The 27,753-nt window shown below is 38.0% G+C and overlaps 1 protein-coding gene across 10 annotated transcripts in view; it reads left to right on the top strand.

Moving 5' to 3' along the window:
- BTBD8 (BTB domain containing 8) overlaps positions 1 to 27,753 on the top strand; it is a 99,705-nt gene that overhangs the window by 25,299 nt on the left and 46,653 nt on the right. For 5 of the 10 annotated variants that reach the window (XM_078332423.1, XM_078332426.1, XM_078332425.1 and 2 more), the window contains 2 exons: positions 226 to 343; positions 20,245 to 20,334. In XM_078332423.1, coding sequence (XP_078188549.1) covers positions 20,282 to 20,334 — 53 coding nt within the window. In that variant the 5' untranslated portion in view covers positions 226 to 343; positions 20,245 to 20,281. The remainder of the gene's footprint in view (positions 1 to 225; positions 344 to 20,244; positions 20,335 to 27,753) is intronic. The other 5 variants (XM_078332427.1, XM_078332428.1, XM_078332422.1 and 2 more) reach the window with 1 other exon arrangement.

The raw sequence follows: 27,753 nt of genomic DNA on the forward strand, positions 1-27,753 counted from the left end.
TTATTAAGCAATGCATGACTATATCTATATTTACATGTAAGTAGAAATATGTGTATTTCAAAGGAGCAAGTGTAGATGATTTAAACGTTTTATTTTTAACTTACCACTTAAATATTCCAACTAATTGAGAGAATTATGTGGGAAACCTCTTGCTAATAATAGAAGACAATTTTTGGATGTTTGTAATATTAAACTATTTTTTAGTCTTGTTTTTCTTTTTTAAAGATAATTATGACTTGGATCCTGCATCTGAATTAGGAGAAGATTTATTGAAGCTTTATGTGAAACCTTGTTGCCCAGATATTGATTTTTTTGTTGATGGAAAACGTTTTAAAGCTCACAGGTAAATAGACACGACTGATTTAGTGTCTTTGTTGTGGCTGTAGAGTGTGGAAGGGCAGCTGTCTCTCTCCAGCACAGTGGTTTTCAAGCTCTGATTCACACAGGCCACAGGGGTTCCGTGAAGGCCAAAGGGGTTCCACTGTGATTCCTCAGGGGGAGTCTCTAACAGGGGAAGAGGTTGGCCATCAGGCAAGGTTTTCTGCAGCGTTTTCACACATGCACACATGGGCCTACCCAGACATGTGCATATATATGTTTCTGCCAGAGCAGATCTCATCTATGCTCTGCATTTGTCATTAACCTAAGATTTTATTAGAAGAAAATGTTCTGCTGCCTAAAATAGATTTGGAAGCCACTGTCACAGAAAATGTAGTTAAATGTAATTTTTAAGTTTATAGGCATTATAGTATTGAGAAGTATTATTTCTACATGAATGACATGTATTTTCTCTGAATGCATTTTGGCCCAGATTCTGTGATTCAAAATAGATGATACTCTTGAATAGCATTGATTAGGAGGTTTAATATTTCAATGTACTTTTTAAAATCCATTGTTCTGTTTCAGAATTGGGTGGCTTAGACATTCCAGGCTTTTAGATTTCAAATTAAAGCCTGCTGCCTGTTTTAGTCAGGCTGTTTGATTGCAAGTTACCAAAATCTGCTTAAAAGCAGGAAAAAAATTAATAAGAAATACATATTATCTTTTGGAACTCAAGGGGAAAAAATACAGCTGGGCCTTAGTATGGACTAGAATCTGAACCAGAAAACTAAGGAACCCAGACAGTTCTTCCTCTCTTTGTGTTTTAAATAGAATGTTGATGAGAAGTTATTCTGGTGTTCCTGAAGAGGAAGAACCAGAGTATTTGCAGTGGCAAGAAGTAATCTTCTAGGTTCAGGGATGCACAGCTCTTAATGAAATTAGCAGTGGGTTTATGTTATGGTAATCTGTCAAGCCAAATAGTGGTAATATTTGTACTCTTAGAAATCATGCTGGTTTTGCCAGCAATACAACCCAAAGATTGCTAGTCTAAACTAAACTAATTACTATTCAGAATTTGAACTTTTCTCTCTGGGAATATGTACTTCATACGTGTACAAAAATACATTTTCCTAATTCTTAGGAAATCTGCATTAAATATTGCAAAAGTCAGAATATAATGTAGATTGGTCATTATATTTTCCATACTATGGGTATATTTCCTAAATCATGGTATGGGTGTGGGTATTTATCTCTTTTTTCTTTTTTTTGACCAATTTTATTTTCAAAATTAATTTTATTTTGTGTCCAGGTTTTTCATGAGACCATATGGGCATCCTACCAAAGTTATAGAGCCCTAAAGCTATTACTGTCATACAGGGAAGGCAGGATCCTGTGACCATTTGCGATATGTCCTCAAACAGTGCCTGTATTTGGCCTTTCCCTGTATGCTGCCTGACAGTGAACTAACAGGACTGTGTTTTAGGAGCTGGATCTAGAATAGTAGGTTTACATTCCAGGTCAGCTCTTGCCTACATTTCTGGTTTATCTTGTTGACCTAACAATAAAAAAGAAATTCATATTAACTAGAAAGCAGTAAGTTTTCCTACTTTCTTTCCCTTAGGTAAGTTAGAATAGCAAATTCTAAATTACAGGATTACCTTGCTAGTCCAGACTCAAACATCTCTCTGTTTATAGTACATATTAATTTTATTATGTAGTTTAAGGAATATTATGTCAGTAGTTCAGAGAACACATTTATCTAAAGCACAACATTGGGACTTTCTCAATTCTTGTTCTAGATGATCATTGTCAGCATTCTTCTAGTGATGTGGCTAAAAATCCTTTTGTAATATGACTGCTTTAATTTTTAAATTATATATACATATATATATGTAAAATATATATATATGTATATATTTATGTATATATTTATGTATATAAATATATATATATATATATTTTTGAGACAGAGTCTTGCTCTGTTGCCCAGGCAGGAGTGCAGTGGCGTGATCTTGGCTCACTGCAACCTCTGCCTCCCGGGTACTTGCAGTTCTTTTGCCTCAGCCTCCTGAATAGCTGGGACTACAGGCGCACACTGCTACGCCCAGCTAATTTTTTGTATTTTAGTAAAGATGGGGTTTCACTATGTTGCCCAGGCTGGTCTCCAACTCCTGAGCTCAGACAATCCACCCACCTCGGCCTCCCAAAGTGTTGGGATTACAGGCGTGAGCCACCATGCCTGGCCACATACTCATATATTAAAAGTTCAATACAAGTACTTACAAAGGACCAGGATTTGTGACTGGAATTGTATTCAGTTTAGCTATCAACTTTAGTTTGCTAGTTTAATGTGCCCAAATTGGTATAGTCTTCTCTTAAGCTAATCTTTCTCTCATGCTCAAGTTACTTCCTCAGCAACATCCCTGTTAACACAGTTCTTCCAAGGTAGTCTCTCCAGTTGCTCTGTCCATTCTTTACCATGATCCTCGCCCCAGTGCCTGGAACACTTTCTATGCTGAAAGACAGTCTGATGCCAGTCACTTGCTTGCGGTGGCGCAACTAAGTCAAAGAAACCATTTGTAACAGTGGTTAAGAGTATGTGGACTGTGGGGGACAATCTGTATGGGTTTTAATTCCATGTCCACTGTTATTAGCTGTGTGAATTTGGGTAAGTCATTTAACGATTCATTCTGTGTTTCAGCATCCTTATCAGAGATGGGATTATAACAGTCTTCGTCTCATATGGTGATTGTGAAAATTAAATTATAGTTGTTACGGAGCACTCAATGGGCTTGCTACCTGATTATCCTTCATGGATTCCATTAGTTATGTTATTACTTTTCTGAATTTTGTATCCTGGGATACTATTGCACAATAATAACCCTTGTCGTGGACCTCTGTAACATTATCTTCCTGCCCAAAGTGCTCTCAATTACCATATGAATACTATCTGGATATTGTACATTTCTTTCTGCTTGTATTTCCTCCTGTCACCTTCAGTCTACCTCTAAGTATCTGCCTGACCCACTCCATTGCTGATTTCCCATTTTTTAGTGTAATTTATTATTTTAATGTTTTATGAAAGAAACTGAATGTTACATTTTTAAGATAATTTGTTGTACTTCTATGTTCCGTAATTAAAATTCACCTTATTGAAAAAGCAGAGCAGTCATTTCTTTTTTTTTTTTTCTTTTTCTTTTTTTTTTTTTTTTAAGATGGGGTTTCACCATGATGGCTAGGCTGGTCTCGAACTCCTGACCTCAGGTGATCCACCCACCTTGGCCTCCCAAAGTGCTAGGATTACAGGCATGAGCCACTTCTCTAGGCCATTTTTTTTTTTTTTTTTTTTTTTGAGACAAAGTCTTGCTCCTTTGCCCAGGCTGGAGTGCAGTGTTGCAGTCTCGGCTCACTGCAACCTCCGCCCCCCAGGTTCAAGCGATTCTCATGTCTCATTCTCCCAAGTAGCTGGGATTACAGGCACCCACCATTACGGCTAATTTTTGTATTTTTTTTTTTAGTAGAGATGGGGTTTCACCTTGTTGGCCAGACTGGTTTTGAACTCCTGACTTCAAGTAATCTGCTCACCTCAGCCTCCCAGAGTGCTGAGATTATAGGCGTGAGCCACCACGCCCAGCCCCATCATTCCTAACTTTAGCTTTGTGACAACTGAAAATCTGGTGTCTCTTCCAGAATACCTTTCTTATCAGTGCCTGATTATATACCATTAGACATTTTACTCATTGGGTTAAGATGTCAAATCTTCCTTTAATTTCTCTATGAATATTTTGTAAATTAGCACTGTGTTCTAAGATCATTGTGCTGTATGTCCTTGAAAAGCTAAAAGCTTTTTCAGAAGTGGTATGGTTTAGTAACTCAGAAGATGGTCGTCTTGCATTTAGATTATGATTCCACCACTTATTTTTAAAATTCCACCACTTATTAATTGTTGGGAAGTTACTTAATCTCTCCAAGTTTCAATTTCTTTATCTGTAAAAGGAATAATAGTAGAATTTATACCATGGGATGGCTGTGAAGTTTGAATCAGATAATGCACATGAAGCACTTAGCGTAATACCTGGCACATTGTAAGCTTTCAAAAGTAAATGTTAGTTGCTATAAGTATGTAATAGATAGCTGTAAGACAGGCACATATGTTGCCTATTCTAGCTTGCCTCATATCAGGGGTCAGCAAACTATTGCCTAAATGTGGTTAAGTGGGCTGTTTTTGTATAAGACAACAAAAAAGCAGAGACAAATATACCACAGGGACCTGCAAGTCTAAAATGTCTTTCAAGAGTCACTTGGGTTTGTTGTTCCCAAGCCTGCTTATGCCATTTGAATCTATTATTTTGATGATAATGAATATAAGTCAATGACATGTTAAGTATGAAAGAGAAAAGTTATTGTTTCAGTAAAAACTCAGGTGAGTGCTTCCAAAGGATTTAATAAGGGAAAGGCACTTTAAAAATTGCTGTTGGGCCAAGTGCAGTGGCTCACACCTGTTATCCCAGTGCTCTAGGAAGCTGAGTCCAGAGGATTCCTTGAACCAGGGAGTTTGAAACCAGCCTAAGCAACAAAGTGAGACCCTGTCTCTACAAAAAAATTTAGCTGGGCATGGTGGTGTATACCTGTAGTCTCAGCTAATTGGGAGGCTGAGGTGGGAGGATCATTTGAGCCTAGCAGTTTGAGGTTGCAGTGAGCCATGATTGTGCCATTGTACTCTAGCCTTGGCAACAGAACAAGACCCTGTCTCAAAAAAAATTACAATCAAACTAGATATCATAGGGTATATGTGTATTGCTTTTGTGAGAATGAGGCTCATATCAGTGAACTCATGTTAAAAAAAAAAAAGATGGGTCTTATGATAAAAGATTTGTGAATTAAATGCATATTTCTTCTTAAGTTAGAATAAAACGATTATAGGATACAGAAATAGTTTTTCTAATTCCTCATTTTTTTGATTAACTAAACAACTATTAGTCCAAATTGTATTGGTTAATAGGATATACACTGTACTTAACTTCGGAAGGCCAGTCCTATGAAAGCTATAGCCAATGGATGTCCAAAAATTCCCAAGAGGTTAACTTTGCTTTTACAAAGTTGCGTTCTCTAAATTATTTGCTAAGAAGTGAAATGGTTAGTAGTGACTACTCCAAAAATTTAGATTCACTACTGTGGATTTAACCTTTACTCAGTTGTGTGGAACTAAGGCAAAAAAAAAAAAAAAAAAAAAAAAAAATCTTGAAGTAAGAATACTTTAAAAATTAGTCCTACTAAAATTTTCTTCTCTAGAGCTTCTCTGCATAATCCAGGCCATTATTCTGCCTGGAGTCGTGAATCTAGTTCAGCTAACAGTAGGAAGTATTGAATAGCAGTGTACTAAAGCAGCAGCAAGGCAGAAATTAGGACATCTTGTTAGAGCCAGAAGCAGCATTATCAGTTGAAATTAAACTTATTCAAAAGGAGAAAATAGTTTTTGGCATGTTAGAAAATAAAATATTTGGCAAAGATTTTTAGTACACCATACCATCTACAACATTATTTTTTAACATGAGGCATGTGTCCTAATTAAGTAGGAATGTTTTCTAAGTTTCTGTTTTAAGGTCAGGGTAATTGTTTAAGCCTTAGATGCTTTTAATTTTACTAAAATGAGCCGGGCGCGGTGGCTCACGCCCGTAATCCCAGCACGTTGGAAGGCCGAGGCGGGTGGATCACGAGGTCAAGAGATCGAGACCATCCTGGTCAACATTGTGAAACCCCGTCTCTACTAAAAACACAGAAAAATTAGCTGGGCATGGTGGTGCGTGCCTGTAATCCCAGCTACTCAGGAGGCTGAGGCAGGATAATTGCCTGAACCCAGGAGGCGGAGGTTTCGGCGAGCCGAGATCGCGCCATTGCACTCCAGCCTGGGTAATAAGAGCGAAACTCCGTCTCAAAAAAAAAAAAAAATTTTTTTTTTTACTAAAATGGAAATGGCTGACATGCTGTGTTCAAGTCTTCTGAGAAGTAGATACAAAGATGGGATTAGACTTTCAAGAAATGTATTAGGCTAAATGCATGTGAGAGAACATAGCGAAAAAGCCAGAGAAAACAGCTGCTAGACTGCAACGATGATTTGACTCTGAGTGAAGGAGAAAGAGAAGGAGGTTAGGTTGGATAGAAACATCTTAGACGGCAGTGGAATTCTAAGAAAAGTTCGACATTGTTGGAAAGTTCCCATGCCAAAGGCACCCATCAGAGAAGCCCCTGTTTTCTAGGGCTAGACCTGCCTTATTCTTGCTGGGTTCAGTCACTGTCAGGAAATAGCTTATAAGAAGATGGTGTGACTCAGGTGGAATAAACTTAAGAGTGCTGTAGCTGTTGGTTATTATGCAGTCAAAGATTAGAAGGGTATATTCTCATGACTGCCACACATATAAATCATGACATGCTGTATGATCACATATCTTTACCACTAGGCATAGTCAGATAAAGTAAGAAATACCTGTTAAAAAGAAAACACTTATTTGCCCGGTTTTATGGTGCTGAGATTGGGTTTCATAAAGAAATTAATGAAGTACTGAGGATTAAATGGATTATATATTAATATTCAACAGTGTGATAGAAAAGACTGCCATGGAAAAAAGGCCTGGCAGGCATCCAATGAACTGCTAACAGTGATTATTTCTATATCATAGAATTGAAGTAAACAAAGAATCAGGGTGAGAACTTAAAGTTTTTACTTTATCCAATTCTATATTGAAGTTTAACTACAAACATAATGTTTTTATAATTTAAAAAATTTTTTAAATCTGGCTTTCCATTTTTAAGGAAAGAATTACAGATTACTTAATGTTTTCTAATTCTGTGCTTGCTTCGGCAGCAAGTACAATTTTATCTGTTCAAATAGGCTCACTCATACTCTGCGGTCACTATCTTTGTCCTTTTTTATAGAAAAATAAAAACTGTAGCAAACTTAGTGCATTAAATATTCATTTGATTGTCAGAGTCCCTGAAGCCCCTCCCTCTTCAGTGGGTTGGTATACAAATTGTGAGGAGGGGAGATTGTCAGTGTGGTGGGGGACTGAGTGTGGCAGAGACTCCCCAGCAATTGAATGCTTCTCTTTTCCTCTCATGCTCTTGCTGGGGCTGGTGGTCTGGGGGCTCTTACCCTTCGGAGGCCTTGTGGACCATGAGGTCCACCACCCTGTTGCTGTAGCCAAATTCATTGTCGTGCTGGGAAATGAACTTGACAAAGTGGTCATTGTGGGCAGTGCCAGCCTCAGCATTGAAGGTGGAAACTGGTTGTCACTGTTAAAGTTGGAGGGGACAATCCAGTGCTCATTATAGCCTTGGATGCCCTTGAGGGCCCCCTCTGATGTTGCTATACCATCTTGTTGATGTCATTATATTTGGCTGGTTTCTCCAGAGAGCAGGTCAGGTCCATGACTAACAGGTTGGCAGTAGGGACATGGAAGGCCACGCCAGTGAGCTTCCTGTTTGGCTTGGGGATGGTCTTGTCCATAGCCTTGGCAGTACCAGTAGGTAGATGCAGGGATGATGTTCTGAGGAGCCCCATGGCCATCACACCACAGTTTCCCAGAGGGGCCATGCACAGTCTTCTGGGTGGCAGTGAAAGCATGGACTATGATCCTGATGCCTTCCATGATGCCAGAGTTGTTATGAATGATCTTGGCCAGGGGGCTAAGCAGTTGGTGGTACAAGAGACATTGCTGATGATCTTGAGGTTTTTATACTTCTCATGGTTCATGCCCATCACAAACATGGGAACATTGGCCGAAAGGACAAAGATGATAACCCTTTTGTCTCTGCCCTCTAAGTGAACCCCAGCCTTCTCCTTGGTAGTGAAGATGCCAGTGAACTCCATAACATAATCAGTGCCAGCATCATCCTGTTTGATTTTGGTGGGATCTTGCTCCTGGAAGATGGTGATGGGATTTCCATTGATGACAAGCTTCCCATTTTCAGCGTTGACGATGCCGTGGAACTTGCCATGGGTGGAATTCCTGCTGAAACATGTAGACCATGTAGTTGAGGTCAGTTAAGGGTCATTGATGGTAACAGCATCTACTTTGCTGGAGTTAAAAGCAACCCTGATTACCAGGCACCCGGTACAGCCAAATCTATTTACTCTGGGCTTCACTTTCACCATAGTGTCTCAGGGATGTGGCTGGTGCTGCACAAGAATGGAAGGAGCAGAGAGCAAGGTTCTGTCACTTTTTCTCTTCCTTTTGCTTACTTTGGGTTTAATTTATGCTGCTGTTTAAGATGGAATTCTAGATCATTAATATGAAACCTTTTTCCTTTTCTACTATAAGCATTTAAAAGCTAAATATTTTCTTCTAAGCACTGCTTAGCTGCAGCCTATAAATTTTGATATATCGTATTTTCACTCAAATAAATGTATTTTCTGACTTTCCTTTTGATTTTTTCTTTGCCCATGGGTTGTCTAGAGGTATAATTTCTAACTATTTGGGAATTTTCCAGACATTTCTCCATTATTGATTTCTAGTTTAATTCCATTGTGTTCACAGAGCATATTTTATATTATTTCAGTTTGTTTAAATTTACTGAAACTTGTGATGGCCCAGAATATGGTCTGTGTTAGTGAATGTTCCACATGTACTTAAAAAGAATATGTATTCTGTTGTCCTGTGATGGAGTGTTCTATAAATGAAAAAGTTGGTTGATAGTGTTGCTCAAGTCTTATGTCATCAGCTGAATTTTTATCTACGTATCCTATTACTGATAGAGTATTGAAGTCTCCAAGTATCATTATAAATTTATTTCTCCTTTTAGTTCTATCAGTTTTTGCTTCATGTATTTTGAAGCTCTGTTATTTGGTACATACATATTTGGGATTGTTATTTCTTCATAGTGAATTGAGTCATTTTTATTACGAAATATTGCTAGTTCCTAGGTAAAATCCCATGTAACGTCACTTGTGAAATTTTCTTTGGTTAATATCGCCACTCCAGCTTTCTTATGATTAGTGTTTATGGTATTCTTTTTATATCCTTTTACTTCTAAACTTTGTCTTTATATTTAAAATGGATTTAAAATAATTTCTTATAGACAAAAAATAGCTGTGTCTTGCTTTTGTAATCTAGTCTCATAATCTTTTATTGGAGTAGACTATTTACAGTAACATAGTCTACCATTGTACTTTTTTTTTTTTTGGGATCTCTCTCTGTTGCCCAAGCTGGAGTGCAGTGATATGATCATAGCTTATGTAACCTTGAACTCCTGGGCTCAAGTGATCATCTGGCCTCAGCTTCCCGAGTAGCTGGGACTATAGGCATTCACCACCACGCTCAGCTGATTAAATTTTTTTCTTTTTGTGGAGGGTAGAGATGGGTTCTCACATATTGCTCAGGCTGATCTTGAACTCCTGGCCTCAGGAAATCCTCCTGCCTCAGCCTCCCAAATTGCTGGGAGTACAGGTGTGAACCATCACACTCAGCCCTAAAATGCTTTGTCTGCTAATTCCATCTTCTTTGTCATTTCTGGATTTGTTAATATTGACTTGGATTAAGTCAGTGTTTCTGGGTTTGTTAATATTGTCATTTTGTTATATTGACAATAATATTAAAATATCCTCCTTTTAATGTTCACATTTTGCTGCTTCTTCACATTACCTCGTTTTTTAATCAAGTACCAGGCATTATAAATATTATGTTTTTGAGTGTTTGAACTTTATTGTTTTTCTTGAAAAATATTGTTTAAGTTTTTTTAAGCAGGCATTTAAGTTATTGTGGATCAGCTTCATATTTATGAGGCTTCTTTTTAAATTTTGTTAGGGTGCATCTAGAATATCCTTTGCCCTAAATGTTGTAAAGCCTTTCTACTGAGGCTTCTGGGATCTTAGTGTCTCACGTATTCAATTCTGGCTAGAAGGAACTTGAATATCTGTCAGCCATATAGCTCCCTGTCTTTTATTCTTTGCCTGTCTTTGTGTAGTTTTACCTTATGCATGCTCAAATTATATTCAGACAAAAGCTCAAGGGAGGGAGTATCTACTCTAATTTCTGGAGTTCTTCATGACTCCCTCATCTATCTTACTGTGCCCCACAAATTTCAGCTGACTCAGCTTCTTGGGGTTCCTATATCTATTTCCTCAGCTCAGCCTCAAGGCTCTGCTCTTTTGTCCTTCCTGTGCCTTGACTAGAAACTGCTTCTAGGAAGAAAAGCATTGTGATTGTAGAGCTTACCTCATTTATTTTCCTCCTCCTCTTAGGAATCAGAGTCCTATACTGCCTTTTTTCAGAGTTATATTTTATTCAGTTTTCTAGGTAGGGAAATTCTATACTTATGGGTAGTAGCAGAATCCTAATTTTTTCTTAATTGGCCTTATTTTTTAGAAAAGTTCCAGATTTACAGACAAATTAAGACAGTACAGTATTCTCATACACGTCCAAACCTAGTTCTTCACTATTGACATGTTATATATATAAATTTGAGTGTAGTACATTTGTTACAATTGAGTCAATATTAATACATTGTTATTAACTAAAGGCTATAGTGTATTAAGATTTCCTTGGTTTTTACCTAGTGTCCTTTTCTATTTGAGGAGCCAATCCTGGATCTCACATTGTACTTAGCTGTCCTGTCTCCTTAGGCTCCTCCTGGCTGTAACAGTTTTTCAGACGTCATTTTTGATGACATTTCAGTTTGAGGAGTACTGGTCAGGTATTTTATAGAAATGTCCCCAAATGGAGTTTATCTGATGTTTTTCTCATAATTACATGGATTGTGGGTTTGGGACAGGAAGACCACAAAGATAAAGAGCCATTTTCATTACGTTATATTAAGTGTAAATATGATCAACCTGACATCACTGTTTATGTTAACCTTAATAATAATCTAGCTGAGGTTGTTTTCATCTGGTTTCTCCACTATAAGTTACTCCTCTCCTCACCTCCCATTTCCAGACTGTGCTCTCTGGAAGGAAGTCCCTGTATGTAGCCCATATTTAAATGATAGGAAGTAATGTTCTGTCTCCTTGAAGGGGGGGATATTATCTACATAAATTATTTGGAAATCTTGTGAACAAGAAACTTTTCTCTTCTACATATTAATTTATTCAGGTACTTATGTATATCAATGTAGACTCTTGGATATTTATTTTGTACTTTGGCTTATAATTTGACATATTCTGTAATTTGTCTTTTTTGTGTGTTCTCAATTTGTTATGACTTTAGCTGTGGGAGCTCTTTCAGGTGGCTTTTGTGTCCCTTTTACGAGAGAGAGAGAGGGGGAGAGAGAGAGAGAGAGTGAGTGTGTGTGTGTGTGTGTGTTTCTTGAGCACTTTCTTACTTTCTGGCACTAAAAGATATATCTGATATAAAAGATAAACGGTACCCATCTATATAGGGCACTTACCGTGAATGGAACTTGCAGGGCTGGAAGTTGCTTTGGGTGAGTCAATGAGTGAGTGGTAGGTAAATGTGAGGGCTCAATTCATTACAGTATACTACTATAGACTTTATAAATTCTTAGGATACACATGAAATTTATTTTTAAAAACTATTTTTCTTCAATAACCTTGGCTTATTGTAACTTTTCACTTTATAAACGCTTAATTTTTGGAAACTTTTTTACTCTTTTGTAATAACACTTAGCCTAATCACAAACATGTATAGCTGCACAAATTTTTCCCTTTTTTTTTTTTTTTTTTTTTTGGAGACAGAGTCTTACTTTGTCACTCATACTGGAGTACAGTGGCATGATCATGGGTCACTGCCACCTTGATTCTCCAGCTCCAGTGATCCTCCTATCTCAGCCTTTTGAGTATCTGGGACTACAGTTACACACTGCCACACCCAGCTAATTTTTTATATTTTGTAGAGACAAGTTTTTCCTACGTTGGCCAGGCTGGTTCACACTCCTGGGCTTAAGTGATCCTCCTGCCTCAACCTCCCAAAGTGCTAGGATTGCAGGTGTGAGTCACCACATCTGGCTTTTTTACTTTGTATCCTTATTCTACATGTTCTTCTCTTTTCTTCCTTTCTTTTTTTTTTTTTTTTTATTCTTTTTGAGATGGAATCTCACTCTGTTGCCCAGGCTGGAGTGCAGTGGCACCTTGGCTCACTGCAACCTCCACCTCCTGGGTTCAAGCAATTGGCCTGCCTTTGCCTCCCAAGTAGCTGGGATTGTAGGAGTGTGCCACCACAACCAGCTAATTTTTTATATTTTTATTAGTGATTGGGTTTCACCAAGTTGGCCAGGCTGGTCTTGAACTCCTGTTCTCAAGTGATCCACCTTCCTTGGCCTCCCAAAGTGCTGGGATTACAGGTGTGAGCCACCGCACCCAGCCTATAAGCTTTTTTCTGTTTAAAAAATATTTTTAAGTTTTTTAACTTTTGTTAAAAACTGAGACAGAAGCAAACACATTAGCCTAGGCCTACACAGAATCAGGATTAATATTACTATCTTCCACCTCCACATCTTGTCGCACTAGAAGGTCTTCAGGGGCAGAAACACACATGGAGCTGTTATCTCCTAACATAGCTGTTATCTCGCCTTCTCCTGGAATACCTCCTGAAAGACCTGCCTGAGGCTATTTAGCAGTTAACATTTTTTTTTATATGTAAGTAGGAGTACTCTAAAATAAGAATATGTAGTATAATAAAATCATAAGCCAGTAACATAGTTATTATTAAGTATTATGTACTGTACATAATTGTGTATGATAGACTTTTATACAGCTGGCAGCACAGTAGGTTTATTTATACCAGCACCCCCACAAACATGTGAGTAATGCTTCACACTTGACCTTGTGTCAGCTATGATGTCCCTAGGGGGTAGAAATTTTTTAGCATCTTTATAATCTTATGGGACCATCTTCATATGTGTGTAGTCTCTTGTTGACCCAAACATTGTTATGTAACACATGACTGTAAATTTTGGAATCACTTTGTCAGTATTTACAAAAAGCCTTCTGAGATTTTGATTGAAATTGCCTAAATTTTATTTATTTATTTATTTGACAAAGTCTCACTCTGCTGTTTAGGTTTGAGTGCAGTGGCACGACCTTAGCTCACTCCTACCTGCACCTCCTAGGTTCAAGCAATTCTCATGCCTCAGCCTCCTGAGTAGCTGGGACTACAGGCATGTACCACCAAGCATGGCTAATTTTTGTATTTTTAGCAGAGACAGGGTTTTGCCATGTTGCCCAGACTGATCTTGAACTCCTGGCCTCATGTGATCTGCCTACCTCACATGAGCCACTGCGCCCAGGATTACAGCCATGAGCCACTGCACCAGGCCAAAATTGCCTAAATTTGTAAAATCCTAAATTGTTGTTGAATTTTGTCAAATGCTTTCCTGCATCTATTTTGGTGATCACATGATTTTTCTTCATTCTTTGTTAATGTGCTAAATTATATTGCTTAAATTTGGAATGAAAAAATAATGTTACATTCCTGAAATAATTTCAGTCTGGTTGTGATGTTTTATTCATTCTATTTCATGCCAGATTCAGTTTGCTAATATTTGTTTAGGAATTTTGCATCTATATTCATGAGACAGATTGGTCTGTAATTTTCTGTTTTTGTAATGTCCTTGTCAGGTTTAGGTCGCAAACTTATGTTGACTTTATAACATGAACTGTAAAGTATTTCCTCATTTTTATTCTTTAGTTTGAGTAAGATTGACATTTTAAAACTTATGTCTTCCTTAAATATTTATTAGAATTCACTAGGGAAGTTATCTTGGCCTGTTATTTTTTTTCTTGAGTAAATTTTGTTTTCATTCTTTTTTATAGTTAAGTATGTTGAGTTAGAATACTCAACTTTGGGAGGCCGAGGCAGGTGGATCACGAGGTCTAGAGATCGAGACCATCCTGGTCAACAAGGTGAAACCCCGTCTTTACTAAAAATACAAAAAATTAGCTGGGCATGGTGGCGTGTGCCTGTAATCCCAGCTACTCAGGAGGCTGAGGCAGGAGAATTGCCTGAACCCAGGAGGCAGAAGTTGCAGTGAGCCGAGATCGCGCCATTGCACTCCAGCCTGGGTAACAAGAGCGAAACTCTGTCTCAAAAAAAAAAAAAAAAAAAAAAAAATGCATACACAAACAAATGCACACAAAGTCCAGTTTGATGAGGTTTGACTAATGTATAAACCTGTTTAACTTCTACTGTAAGCAAAATATAGTGAATTTTCATCTACTAAAATGTTCCCTTGTGCCCATTTACCTTCAATACCCATCCCTACCCCAGCCACAGACAGCAGATGATTTTCATATGCTTATTTGCCATCTGTATACCTCTTTAGTTAGTTTTCTGTTCATATCTTTTGCTCATTTATTTGTTTATTTATTTTTTTGAGACAGTCTTGCGACAGTCTTGCTGTGTTACCCAGGCTTGAGCTCCTGGGGTTAACGGATCCTCCTGTCTCAGCCTCCCAAGTAGTTAGGATTACAGGCATGAACTACTACTCATAGTTTGCCTATTTTTAAATCAGGTTGTTTTCTTATTGTTATGTTATCTATGCTGTAGGATAATCTGCATTTCCTAGAATTTCACGTAAGTGGACTCAGACATAATGTGGTATCTGGCCTCTTTTGTTCAGTGTAATGTTTTTGCACTTCATCCTTACATATTATATGTATCAGTGATTCATTCAGTTTCTATTGCTGCATCATATTGCATTGTATAGATATACCACAATTCGCTTATCTGTTCTCCTTTTGATGGAATATTGGTTGTTTCCAGTGTTTAGCTGTTATTAATAAAGCTGATACGGGCCAGGCATGGTGGCTTATGCCTGTAATCCCAGCACTTTGCCAGGCCAAAGTGGGCAGATCACTTGAGGTCAGGAGTTCAAGACCAGCCTAGCCAACATGGTGAAATCTCATCTCTATTAAAAATATAAAAATTAGCCAGGTGTGGTGGCAGGTGCCTGTAGTTCCAGCTACTTAGGAGGCTAAGGCAGAAGAATCGTTTGAACCCTGGAAGTAGAGATTGCAGTGAGCCGAGATTGCACCACTGCACTACATCCTGGGTGACAAAGCAAGACTCCATCTCAAAAAAATAAAAAAATAAAGCTGGTAGGAACCTTTGCAGACAAGTGTTTGCATATATATTTTCATTTCTTTTGGTTAAATACCTAAGAATGAAATTACTCGGTCATATTGTTAGTTACTGTTAACTTTTCATGAATTTGACAAACGTTCTCGAAAGAGATGGTGCTGTTTTACACTCCAGTCTGCCTGGTATGAAGAGTTCCATTTGTTTCACTTCTTTACCACTCCTTGACATTGTTATTCTTTTTGATTTATGCCACTCTAATAGGTATGCAGTATTATCTATTATGTATGCTTTTAATTTGCATTTCCTTGATCACATAGTGATGTTGAGTATCTTACTGGTTATTTGTATATGTTATATTTCTGTTCAAATCTTTTGCCCATTTAAAAAATTACTTTTACACTGATGAGGTATATACATTTTAATATAAGTGAACTATTGAGATATCGATGTACTTTTTTTTTCTTAATGGATTGGAGGTTTCAGTGGGACGGGAGAATCACAAGGAATCAGGTGTTCAGAGGAATGTAGTGAGTAGAGGTGAGGAACTAGGATGTTGAAAAGTAAAAAAAGGAGAGAAGGAGAGGAAGAAGGAGAAAGAACAGGAATATTGCTTCATTCTAAAAATGGGTATTAATAATGGCCGATCAATATTTTGTGTATTTAAAATGGAGAGCTGTATAAATATTTATTGAGTTTACTTGTTACAGATCTGAGTTGAAGTCCTGGATATCCTTACTAATTTTCTGCCTCGTTGAGTAAATCTCGTTATGGGTCTTATGTATCTGGGTATTAAGATCTCTTATTGTTGCATTGATCCTTTTAATCAATTCTCACATTTGATAAAATAGATTTCAAAGCAACAAAGATACAGTGTTAAAAGAATAAAAAAAAATATAGATGTACTTTTTTTCCTGAAAATGAATCATGTACTACTCTGACCATAGCTTTTCCCAGTCCTAATTTAATATCAAAAAATAATGGGATGTCTTTTTTTTTTTTTTTTTTTGAAACAGAGTCTCACTTTGTTGCCCAGGCTGGAGTGCAGTGGCGAGAACTCGACTCTCTGCAACCTCTGCCTCCCGGGTTCAAGCGATTCTTCTGCCTCAGCCTCCCAAGTAGCTGAGACTACAGGCATGTGCCACCATACCTAGCTAATTTTTGTATTTTTAGTACAAAATACAGGTTTTGTATTAAAAACACGAGACAAGGTTTCATCATGTTGGCCAGGATAGTCTCTATCTCTTGACTTTGTGATCTGCCCTCCTTGACCTCCCAAAGTACTGCAATTATAGGCATGAGCCACTGTGCCCAGCCTTTTTGTTTGTTTTTAAGACAGAGTCTCACTTGGTAGCCCAGGCTGGAGTGCAGTGGCATGATCTCGGCTCACTACAAGCTCTGCCCCTAGGTCCAAGTGATTCTTGTGTTTCAGCCTTCCTAGTAACTACAGTTACAGGCATGTGCTGCTATGCCCAGCTAATTTTTGTATTTTTAGTAGAAACTGGGTTTTGCCATGTTGGCCAGGCTGGTCTTGAACTCCTGACCTCAAGTGATCCACCCACCTTGGCCTCCCAAAGTGTTGGGATTACAAGTGTGAGCCACCATGCCCAGCCAGGAATGTCATTTTTTATAATTGGCCATAAACTTCAGCTGGCCAGGCTGGTCTTAAACTCCCTTCCTCAGGTGAGCCACCTGCCTTGGCCTCCAAAGTGCTGGGATTCTAGGTGTGAGCAACCCTGACTGGCCTATTATTTTTTAAATAGAATTTCATAGTTCTGTAAATAGGTATTTATTTCCATTGTGATTTACATATAATGTAGTATAGGGATATATTTGGGAGTGACTGCAAGCATTTTTCCATCTCTACAAGACATTGTGATTACCCTTTCCCAGGTAATTTAAATTGGTCATGGGAGGTTTTTTCCCCCATAGATTTGAAAAGGTTTCATATTATTACTAATTATGAAGTACAAATCTGAGAAAGAGCCTTGATTTACACTTTAATATGGGATAGGAGGACACCTTGTTAAAAATTTTTAAATTTCCAAAATAATCTACATTAAATGAGCATTTGCTGATATGTACTTTGTCTTTAGCTACCTTTTTATATTAAAAAAATTAAACATAAAAGTTATGTTTTTATAAGCTTAAAAAATAAAGAGCCAGAGAATGATCCAAGATGGCTGATCATTAACATCTCGGGATTGCAGCTCCCAGTGAAAGTGCAGAGAACAAGAGGACGCCACACTTTCAGACAAATTTTTGTCACTCACGGACCAGAAGATTCCCAGTGGAGGAGCCCCACTGGTCACTAGCATGAGTCTTGTGGCCGGTGCAGTGGTTTTGCCGGAACCTCGGCACGGCAGCTCTTGGTGCAGAGTAAAGGGGACTGGTTCCCCTTCTGACCGACGTTTGGAGCTCCGGGAAGGCAGAGTCGCCTATTACGGACTCAAGAAGGAAGCCAGACTGGAGATTCCCAGGCAGAAAAGCACCATCAGTCTTAACGCTGCTGTTTTGGCCGGTGCAGTGGGTTGCTCATATTTCAGCCCTGGGAATTAACAACTTGGACGTCCACTCAGAGACCTAATTTGAAAGTTGGTAATTACAAAGATGACAGGTGGATAAATTTACAATGATGGGAAGAAACCAGGTAAAAAGGCTGAGAATACTCAACATCAGAATGCCTCTCCCTCTAAAGAGAATCACAGTTCCTTTATCAACAAGGGAACAAGGCTTGATGGAGAACAAATGCATTCCATTGACAGAATCAGGCTTCAGAAGGTGGATAATAAGAAACTTCTGTGAGTTAAAAGAACATGTTGTAGCCCAATGTAAAGAAACTAAGAACTTTGAAAAAAGGTTTGACGAAATCCTAATGAGAATAGACAATTGAGAGAGGAATATAAGTGAATTAATGGAACTGAAGAATACAATACGGGAACGCAGAGAAGTATGCACAGGTTTAAATACTCGAATTGATTAAGCAGAAGAAAGGATATCAGAGGTCAAAGACCAACTTAATGAAATAAAACAAGAAGACAAGAATAGAGAAAAAAGGATAGGAAGGAATAAGCAGAGTCTCCAAGAAATATGGGACTATGTGAAAAGACCTAATTTACGTTTGATAGGTGTACCTGAATGCGACAGAAAGAAGGAATCCAAGCTGGAAAATACTCTTCAGGATATTATTCAGGAAAACTTTCCCAACCTAGCAAAGCAGGACAGTATTCAATCCCAGGTAATACAGAAATCACCACAAAGATATTCCTCAAGAAGAGCAACCCCAAGGCACATAATCGTTAGATTCACCAGGGTTGAAATGAAGGAGAAAATACTAAGGGCAGCCAGAGAGAAAGGTCAGGTTACCCACAATGGGAAGCCTATCAGACTCACAGTAGATCTCTCAGCAGAAACCCTACAAGTTAGAAGAGAGTAGGGGCTGATATTCAACATCCTTAAAGAACAGAACTTTCAGCCCAGAATTTCATATCTAGCCAAACTAAGCTTCACAACTGAAGGAAAAATAAAATTTTTTATGAACAAGCAAGTACTCAGAGATTTTATTACCACCAGGCCTGCTTTGCAAAAGCTTCTGAAAGAAGAAAGGAACAACCAGTATTAGCCTTTCTAAAAATATACCAAAAAGTAAAGAGCATCAACATAAAGAAGAATTTATATCAACAAATGGATGAAATAGCCAGTTAACATCAAATGGCAGTAACCCTAAATTTAAGTCAACTAAGTCCCCCAATCAAAAGATACAGCCAAAACCTAATGGTATGCTGCATCCAGACCCATTTCACATCCAAAGATACATAAAGACTCAAAACAAAGGGGTGGCGAAAGACTGACCAACCAAATGGAGAGCAAAAATAAATAAATAAATAAATAAAAAGCAGGAGTTGCAGTTCTTGCATCTGATAAAATAGATTTCAAAGCAACAAAGATACAGTGGTAAAAGGATCAATGCAACAATAAGAGCTAACGACCCTAACACCCAGATACCTAAGACCCATAAAGAGATTTAGACTCAACGAGACAGAAAATTGATGAGGACAACCAGGATTTGAACTCAGATCTGGAACAAGTAAACTTAATAAATATTTATTTAAGTTCTCCATTTTAAATACACAAAATATACATTCTCCACTTTAAATACACGAAAAATTGATCTGCTATTATTAATACCCATTTTTAGAATAAAGCAATATTCCCGTTCTCTCTCCCTCTTTTTCTTCCTCTTACTTCCTCTCCTTCACTCCTTTTTTCTTTCTTTTCTTCTTTCCTTTCTAAGAAAAAAAAAAATACTAGAATTTTAGTAAATGTATATAATCCATAAACAAACATACATATACTGGTAATCCATGCTCAAAAAATAAATAAATAAATAAAGAGCCTTCAAGAGAAGAAAGTTAAAAGATAGCAAGGACATTGGAATTAATGTTTTAAACAATCAAAATACTTAGATATAAGGCCCAGTACTTCAGGAGGCTGGGGTAGGAGGGTTACTTTAGGTCTGGAGTTTGAGACTGGCCTGGAAAACATAGTGAGACCCTGTGTGTACAAAAAATTTAAAAATCAAATTGGGTGCATGCCTTGTAGTGTTAGCTTCTTGAGAGGCTGAGGTGGGAGGAGCAAACTTGAGCCTAGGAGTTTAGGGCTGTAGTAAGGTATGATCATGCCATTGCACTCCAGCCAGGGTGACAGAGGAACACTCTGTCTCTTAAAAAAAATCCTTTAGGTATAAATATAAGCTTATAAGTTTTATTGTATAATAATACTGCCAGTGAAAACAAAACAAATAGATTATTATATTTTAATACATAAAGATGAAAATTGCATTTTTCATAATATGTAAATGTTTACCTGTGTTTCTCCCCGCTCTTCCCTTTAGGGCCATTTTGAGAGCCAGATCTAGTTACTTTGCTGCAATGCTGAGTGGCTGTTGGGCTGAAAGCTCCCAAGAGTATGTTTCTCTTCAAGGGTAAGCATATTTTTACAAGGCCATTTGACTGCAAACGATTGCAAATTGTATTTCATACAGAGCACTTTTTCTGAATCTGATTTCCCTGGATGTTCAATTAAATACTTTTCATGTAGAATTCAACAAAGTACATTTTCTGAAACAGGAAGTAGTAGAGAACATTTATTAATAGAGGTAATATGTTAATCTGCTTATGCTTCTGTAATAGAATACCCAAACTGGGTGATTTAAACAACAGGTATTTATTTTCTCACAGTTGTGGAGATTGAAAGTTCAAGATAAAGGTGCCAGTAGGGTCAGTGTCTGATGAGGGCTCTGCCCCTGAGTTGCACTCTGCTGCCTTCTTGATGCCCACTCACATGGCCTTTCCTTGGTGGGTGTACTTGGAGAGAGAGTTTTATGGTATTTCTTCTTTTAAGGAAACTAATCCTATCAGATCAAGGACCCAGTGACCTCATTTAACCTTAATGACTTCCTTAGAGGCTCCATCTCTAAATATGACCACACTGAGGGCTTAGGGCTTTATTTACCATGTGAATTTGGAAGGAACAGAGACATTCAGTTCATAACAGGTAGTTTCTTTATTTTTCTTTCTTTTTTTTTTTTTTTTTTTTTTTTTTAGAGATGGGATCTTGCTGTGTTGCCCAGACTGGAGGGCAGTGACACAATCATGGCTCACTGCAGCCTCAACCTCTTGGGCTCAAGTGATCCTCCTGCCTCAGCCTCCCAAGTAGCTGGGACTGTAGATGTGTACCACCACACCTTGCTAGTTTTTCTGATTTTTAGTAGAGATGAGGTCTTGTGTTGCCCAGGCCAGTCTCAAACTCTTGGTCTCAAGTAATCCTCCCACCTTGACCTCCCAAAGTACTGAGATTATAGCTGTGAGACACTACACCCAGCTTAAATCACATTTGTCAATTCATAATTCAGAGTTCATTCCACTGCAGTCACTGAAGAAACTTAAAACTTTTCCCATTATATGTTCTTGAGCTAGCTCAGACTGCTCTTCTTCTCTACTCTGTAAATCTGTGTCCTACAGAACCCTAAAATTCATGGTAGGCACATTAGGAGAAACCCATAGCATAAGATTGGGATCTTCTTAGGGCAAGGCCATTTTGAAAGGGGTGCCCCTTCAACTTTTATCTGTTTATATTATATAGTTCAAGGTGACCTCTGAGTTTAGCTATAGGAATAAAGGCAAGGGGGAGTCTTTTTTTTTTTTTTTTTTTTTTTAGTATTCCTTAATCACCCCTCATGAGCTGATGAGATTAAACATTCAAACACTCAGGCTTTTAAGGATGAGGTCTATTTTATTAATAGACCACTGGGCAGAGGTTAGTGGGCAAGAAAGAAATGGTGACATCAATTATTGGTCACTACTCTCTTACCTGTAATTTTCTGTCTTTAATTTACAATGGAAGTAATGGATGAATAACTCCTTTTGCAATGATGCTTGACTCCTGCTGACCAACTTTTAGTAGTTCAAGAGAAATCCAAATAAAAGTAGTCCAGTTAGTTTGAAAATGTCATCCAAATAAATAGACTGTACATTGTGTTAGTGTCAGCCGTGACCAGGTGAGCCTGATCTTACAGTATTTTCCCTTCACTTTTACTGTAAGCAAGGCTTTATTTCTCACTGGTTCATTTTACCTAGAGCTGCTTTATTAACAGAGGAGGCTCACCTCTAATTGGCTTATTAACTCCTAATACTAATGCATTGAAAATGAAGATCCTTTTGTTGTTGTTCAACTGCTTTATCTTGCTTGATAAAGCAAGGTTTTGCAACACTAAAGGAAGAAAGTATCACCTGGTGGATACATAGTTTCTTCTATACCCTTTATTATTGTTATTATCACAGTGTGATGATATGTTTTGCCTTTCCCTGTTGCATCATGTATCAAATTGATCTTCTCAGATTGCTACTTAAAATTTTATTAGCATTGTGTCAAATAAAGCTGTTGGAAGGCTAAAGGGGATTAAGGAATTTTACTTTAAAAGATACATCTTTTAGGAATTTGTGTATTGAAACAATACACAAAACAAATTCCAATTTCCCATTAACTTATTGTAAACTGGGCAGATGTTTCCATGAGGAGCATGATGTAGTAGAAGGATCATAAACCTTGGTGTCATTACAGGCAGTAGTATATCCAGTCCTAACTTGTTACATGACATTCCTTAACTTTACTGAGCTTCCCGAGGTTGTTGAAAAGATTAAATGATATACAGTAAGGAAAGAAACTGGAGTAGTTTGTAGTACTCATTAATATTGACTGTTCCTGCTTTCTCTAAATTAGATTGTTCTCATCTTCTAGAGAGAAAAGGGTTCAAGTGAGGGCCTTTCCCAATACCAGGACAGCAATGCCTGATTTGCATACCCAGCAGCTTCTTTTGGAACTGTGCCACTGTTGCATGTCTGCAGGATATTTTCTGAGTAGATTCAAAGACAATCTTGTCTGTCCTTTCAGAAGGAACCACCGTATTTTCAGTGAATTAGTAATTTGCTAAATACTGAGACATAACACACATAGTATTTTTCAAGAGGAACTACCTTCAGTAATTTGTGAATGGGGATAGCAGAATTCTTTTTTTTTTTTTGAGACGGCGTTTCGCTCTTGTTACCCAGGCTGGAGTGCAATGGCGCGATCTCGGCTCACCTCAACCTCCGCCCCCTGGGTTCACGCAATTCTCCTGCCTCAGCCTCCTGAGTAGCTGGGATTACAGGCACACGCCACCGTGCCCAGCTAATTTTTTGTAATTTTTAGTAAAGACGGGGTTTCACTGTGTTGACCAGGATGGTCTCCATCTGTTGACCTCGTGATCCACCTGCCTCGGCCTCCCAAAGTGCTGGGATTATTGAGCCACCGCGCCCGGCCTTCTTTTTTTTTTTTTTTTTTTTCTTATTATACTTTAAGTTATGGGGTACCTGTGCAGAATGTGAAGGTTTGTTACATAAGTATACACGTGCCACGGTGGTTTGCTGCACCCATCAATCCATCATCTACATTAGGTATTTCTACTAATGCTATCCCTCCCCGAGTCCCCAGCTCCCAACTGGCCCTGGTGTTTGATGTTCTTCGCCCTGTGTCCATGTGTTCTCATTGTTCAGCTTCTGCTTATGAGTGAGCACGTGTGGTGCTTGGTTTTCTGTTCTTGTGTTAGTGTGCTGAGAATGATGGTTTCCAGCTTCATCCATGTCATTGCAAAGGACATGAACTCATTCATTTTTATGGCTGCATAGTATTCCATGGTGTATATGTGCCACATTTTCTTTATCCATTCTATCATTGATGGGAATTTGGGTTGGTTCCAAGTTTTTGCTATTGTGAACAGTGCCTCAGTAAACATATATGTGCATGTGTCTTTATGGTAGAATGATTTATAATCCTTTAGGTATATACCGAGTAATGGAATTGCTGGGTCAAATGGTATTTCTGATTCTGGATCTTTGAGGAATCGCCACACTGTCTTCCACAATGGTTGAACTAATTTACAGTCCCACCAACTTGTAAGTGTTTCTATTTCTCCACATCCTCTCCAGCATCTGTTGTCTGCTGACTTTTTAATGATTGCCATCCTAACTGGCATGAGGTGGTATCTCAATGTGGTTTTGATTTGCATTTCTCTAATGACCAGTGATGATGAGCTTTTTTTCTTATGTTTGTTGGTTGCATAAATGTCTTAAGAGGGGTCTGTTCATATCCTTTGCCCACTTTCTGCTGGGGTTGTTTTTTTCTTGTAAAATTTGTTTAAGTTCTTTGTAGATTCTGGATATTGTCAGATGGATTGCAAAAATTTTCTCCCATTCTATAGGTTGCCTGTTCACTCTGATGATAGTTTCTTTTGCTGTGCAGAAGCTCTTTAGTTTAATTAGATCCCATTTGTCAATTTTGGCTTTTGTTGTCATTGCTTTTGGTGTTTTAGTCATGAAGTTTTGCCCATGCCTATGTCTTGAATGGTATTGACTAGGTTTTCTTCTAGGGTTTTTATGATTTTAGGTCTTATGTTTAAGTCTTTAATCAATCTTGAGTTAATTTCTGTATAAGGTGTAAGGAAGGGATCCAGTTTCAGCTTTCTGCATATGGCTAGCCAGTTTTCCCAACACCATTCATTAAATAGGGGATCCTTTCCCCATTGCTTGTTTTTGTCAAGTTTCTCAAAGATCAGATGGTTGTAGATGTGTGGCATTATTTCTGAGGCCTCTGTTCTGTTGCGTTGGTCTATATCTCTGTTTTGGTACCAGTACCATGCTGTTTTGGTTATTGTAGCCTTGTAATATAGTTTGAAGTCAGGTAGTGTGATGCCTCTAGTTTTGTTCTTTTTGCTTAGGATTGTCATGACTATGCAGGCTCTTTTTGTTTCCACATGAAATTTAAAGTTGTTTTTTCTAATTCTATGAGGAGTCAATGGTAGTTTGAGGGGGATAGCATTGAATCTATAAATTACTTTGAGCAGTATAGCCATTTTCATTATGTTGATTCCACCTATCGATGAGCATGGAATGTTTTTACATTTGTTTGTGTCCTCTCTTATTTCCTTGAGCAGTGGTTTGTAGTTCTCCTTGAAGAGGTTAGTTGTATTCCCAGGTGTTTTATTCTCTTTGTAGCAATTGCGAATGGGAGTTCAATCATGATTTGGCTCTGTTTGTCTGTTATTGGTGTATAGGAATGCTTGTGATTTTTGCACACTGATTTGGTGTCCTGAAATTTTGCTGAAGTTGCTTATCAGTTTAAGGAGATTTTGGGCTGAGATGATGGGGTCTTCTATATATACAATCATGTTGTCTACAAATAGAGACAATTTGACTTCCTCTCTTCCTGTTTGAATATGTTTTATTTCTTTTTCTCACCTGATTGCCCTGGCTAGAACTTCCAATACTATGTTGAATAGGAGTGGTGAGAAAGAGCATCCTTGTCTTGTGTCAGTTTTCAAAGGGAATACTTCCAGTTTTTGCCCATTCAGTATGATATTGGCTATGGGTTTGTCATAAATAGCTCTTATTATTTTGAGATATATTCCGCTGATACCTAGTTTGTTGAGTTTTTAGCATGAAGGGATATTGAATTTTATTGAAGGCCTTTTGTGCATCTGTTGAGATAATCATGTAGTTTTTGCCACTGGTTCTGTTTATGTAATGGATTACATTTATTGATTTGCGTATATTGAACCAGCCTTGCATCCTTGGGATGAAGCTGACTTGAATGTGGCGAATAAGCTTTTTGATATGCTGCTGGATTCAGTTTGCCAGTATTTTATTGAGGATTTCACATCAATGTTCATCATGGATATTGGCCTGAAATTTTGTGTGTGTGTTTCTCTGCCAGGTTTTGGTATCAGGATGATGGCTCATAAAATAAGATAGGGAGGTGTACCTCTTTTTCTGTTGTTTGGAATAGTATCAGAAGGAATGGTACCAGCTCCTTTTTGTACCTCTCGTAGGATTCGGCTGTGAATCTGTCTGGCCCTGGACTTTTTTTTTTTTGGTTGGTTGGCTATTAATTACTGCCTCAATTTCAGAACTTGTTATTGGTCTATTCAGAGATTAGACTTCTTCCTGGTTTAGAATTAAGAGGGTGTATGTGTCCAGGAATTTATCCATTTCTTCTAGATTTTCTGGTTTATTTGCTTAGAGGTGTTTATAGTATTCTCGGATGGTAGTTTGTATTTCTGTGGGATTGGTGGTGATATCCCCTTTATTATTTTTTATTGTATCTATTTGATTCTTCTCTGTTTTCTTCATTAGTCTGGCTAGTGGTCTATTTTATTGATATTTTCAGAAAACCAGCTCCTGGATTCATTGATTTTTTTTTTTTTTAAGGGTTTTTCATGTCTCTATCTTCTTCTTTTCTTCTTTGTTAGTCTGGCTAGCAATCTATCTATTTTGTTGATCTTTTCAAAAAACCTGCTCCTGAATTCATTTATTTTTTTGAAGCATTTTTTGTGTCTCTGTCTCCTTCAGTTCTGCTCTGACCTTAGTTATCTCTTGTCTTCTGCTAGCATTTGAATTTGTTTGCTCTTGCTTCTCTAGTCCTTTTAATTGTGATGTTAGAGTGCCAGTTTAGCTCTTTCCTGCTTTTTCTTATGGCCATTTAGTGCTATAAATTTTTCTTTAAACACTGCCTTAACTGTGTCCTAGAGGTTCTGGAATGTTGTGTCTTTGTTCTCATTGGTTTCAAAGAACTTACTTGTTTCTGCCTTCATTTCATTATTTACCCAGTAGTCATTCAGGAGCAGGTCGTTCAGTTTCCTTGTAGTTGTGCGGTTTCACCACGATGGCCAGGCTGGTCTTGAACTCCTGACCTTAGGTGATCGACCCACCTCGGCCTCCCAAGTGCTAGGATTACAGGCATGAGCCACTGTGCCCGGCTCTTGAGTGAGCTTCTTAATCCTGAGTTATAATTTGATTGCACTGTGGTCTGAGAGACTGTTATGATTTCTGTTCTTCTGCATATACTGAGGAGTGTTTTACTTTACTTATGTGTTCAATTTTAGAATAAGTGTGGTGTGGTGCTGAAAAGAATGTATATTCTGTGGATTTGGGATGGAGAGTTCTGTAGATGTCTATTAGGTCAGCTTGGTCCAGAGCTGAATTCAAGTCCTGAATATCCTTGTTAATTTTCTGTCTCGTTAATCTGTCTAATATTGACAGTGTGGTGTTACAGTCTTCCACTATTATTGTGTGGGAGTCTGTGTCTCTTTTTAGGTCTCTAAGAACTTGCTTTATGATTCTGGGTGCTCCTGTATTGGGTACATATATATTTTAGGATAGTTAGCTCTTCTTGTTGCATTGACCCCTTTACCATTATGTAATGCCCTTCTTTGTCTCTTTGATCTTTGTTGGTTTAAAGTCTGTTTTATCAGAGATTAAGGATTGCAACCCCTGCTTTTTTTCTCTCTGTCTTTCCATTTGCTCAGTATGTATTCCTTCATCCCTTTATTTGAGCCTATGTATGTCTTTGCACGAGAGATGGATCTCTTGAATACAGCACACCAATGGGTCTTGACTCTTTATTTCAATTTGCCAGTCTGTGTCTTTTAATTGGGGCATTTAACCCATTTACATTTAAAGTAGTATTTTTATACACAAATTTGATCCTGTCATTATAGTGCTATCTGGTTATTTTGTCCATTAGTTGATGCTGTTTCTTCAGTGTTGATGGTCTTTACAGTTTAGTATGTTTTTGCAGTGGCTGGTACTGGTTGTTCTTTTCCATATTTAGTGCTTTGTTCAGGAGCTCTTATAAGGCAGGCCTGATGGTGACAAAATCCCTCAGCATTTGCTTGTCTGTAAATGGTTGTATTTCTTCTTTTCTTATGAATCTTAGTTTGGCTGGATATGAAATTCTGGGTTGAAAATTATTTGAGGATGTTGAATATCGGCCCCCACTCTCTTCTGGCTTGTAGGGTTTCTGCTGAGAG

Source organism: Callithrix jacchus, chromosome 7 (genome assembly GCF_049354715.1).
Source record: "Callithrix jacchus isolate 240 chromosome 7, calJac240_pri, whole genome shotgun sequence".
In the NCBI taxonomy this organism is placed as follows: Eukaryota; Metazoa; Chordata; class Mammalia; order Primates; family Cebidae; genus Callithrix; species Callithrix jacchus.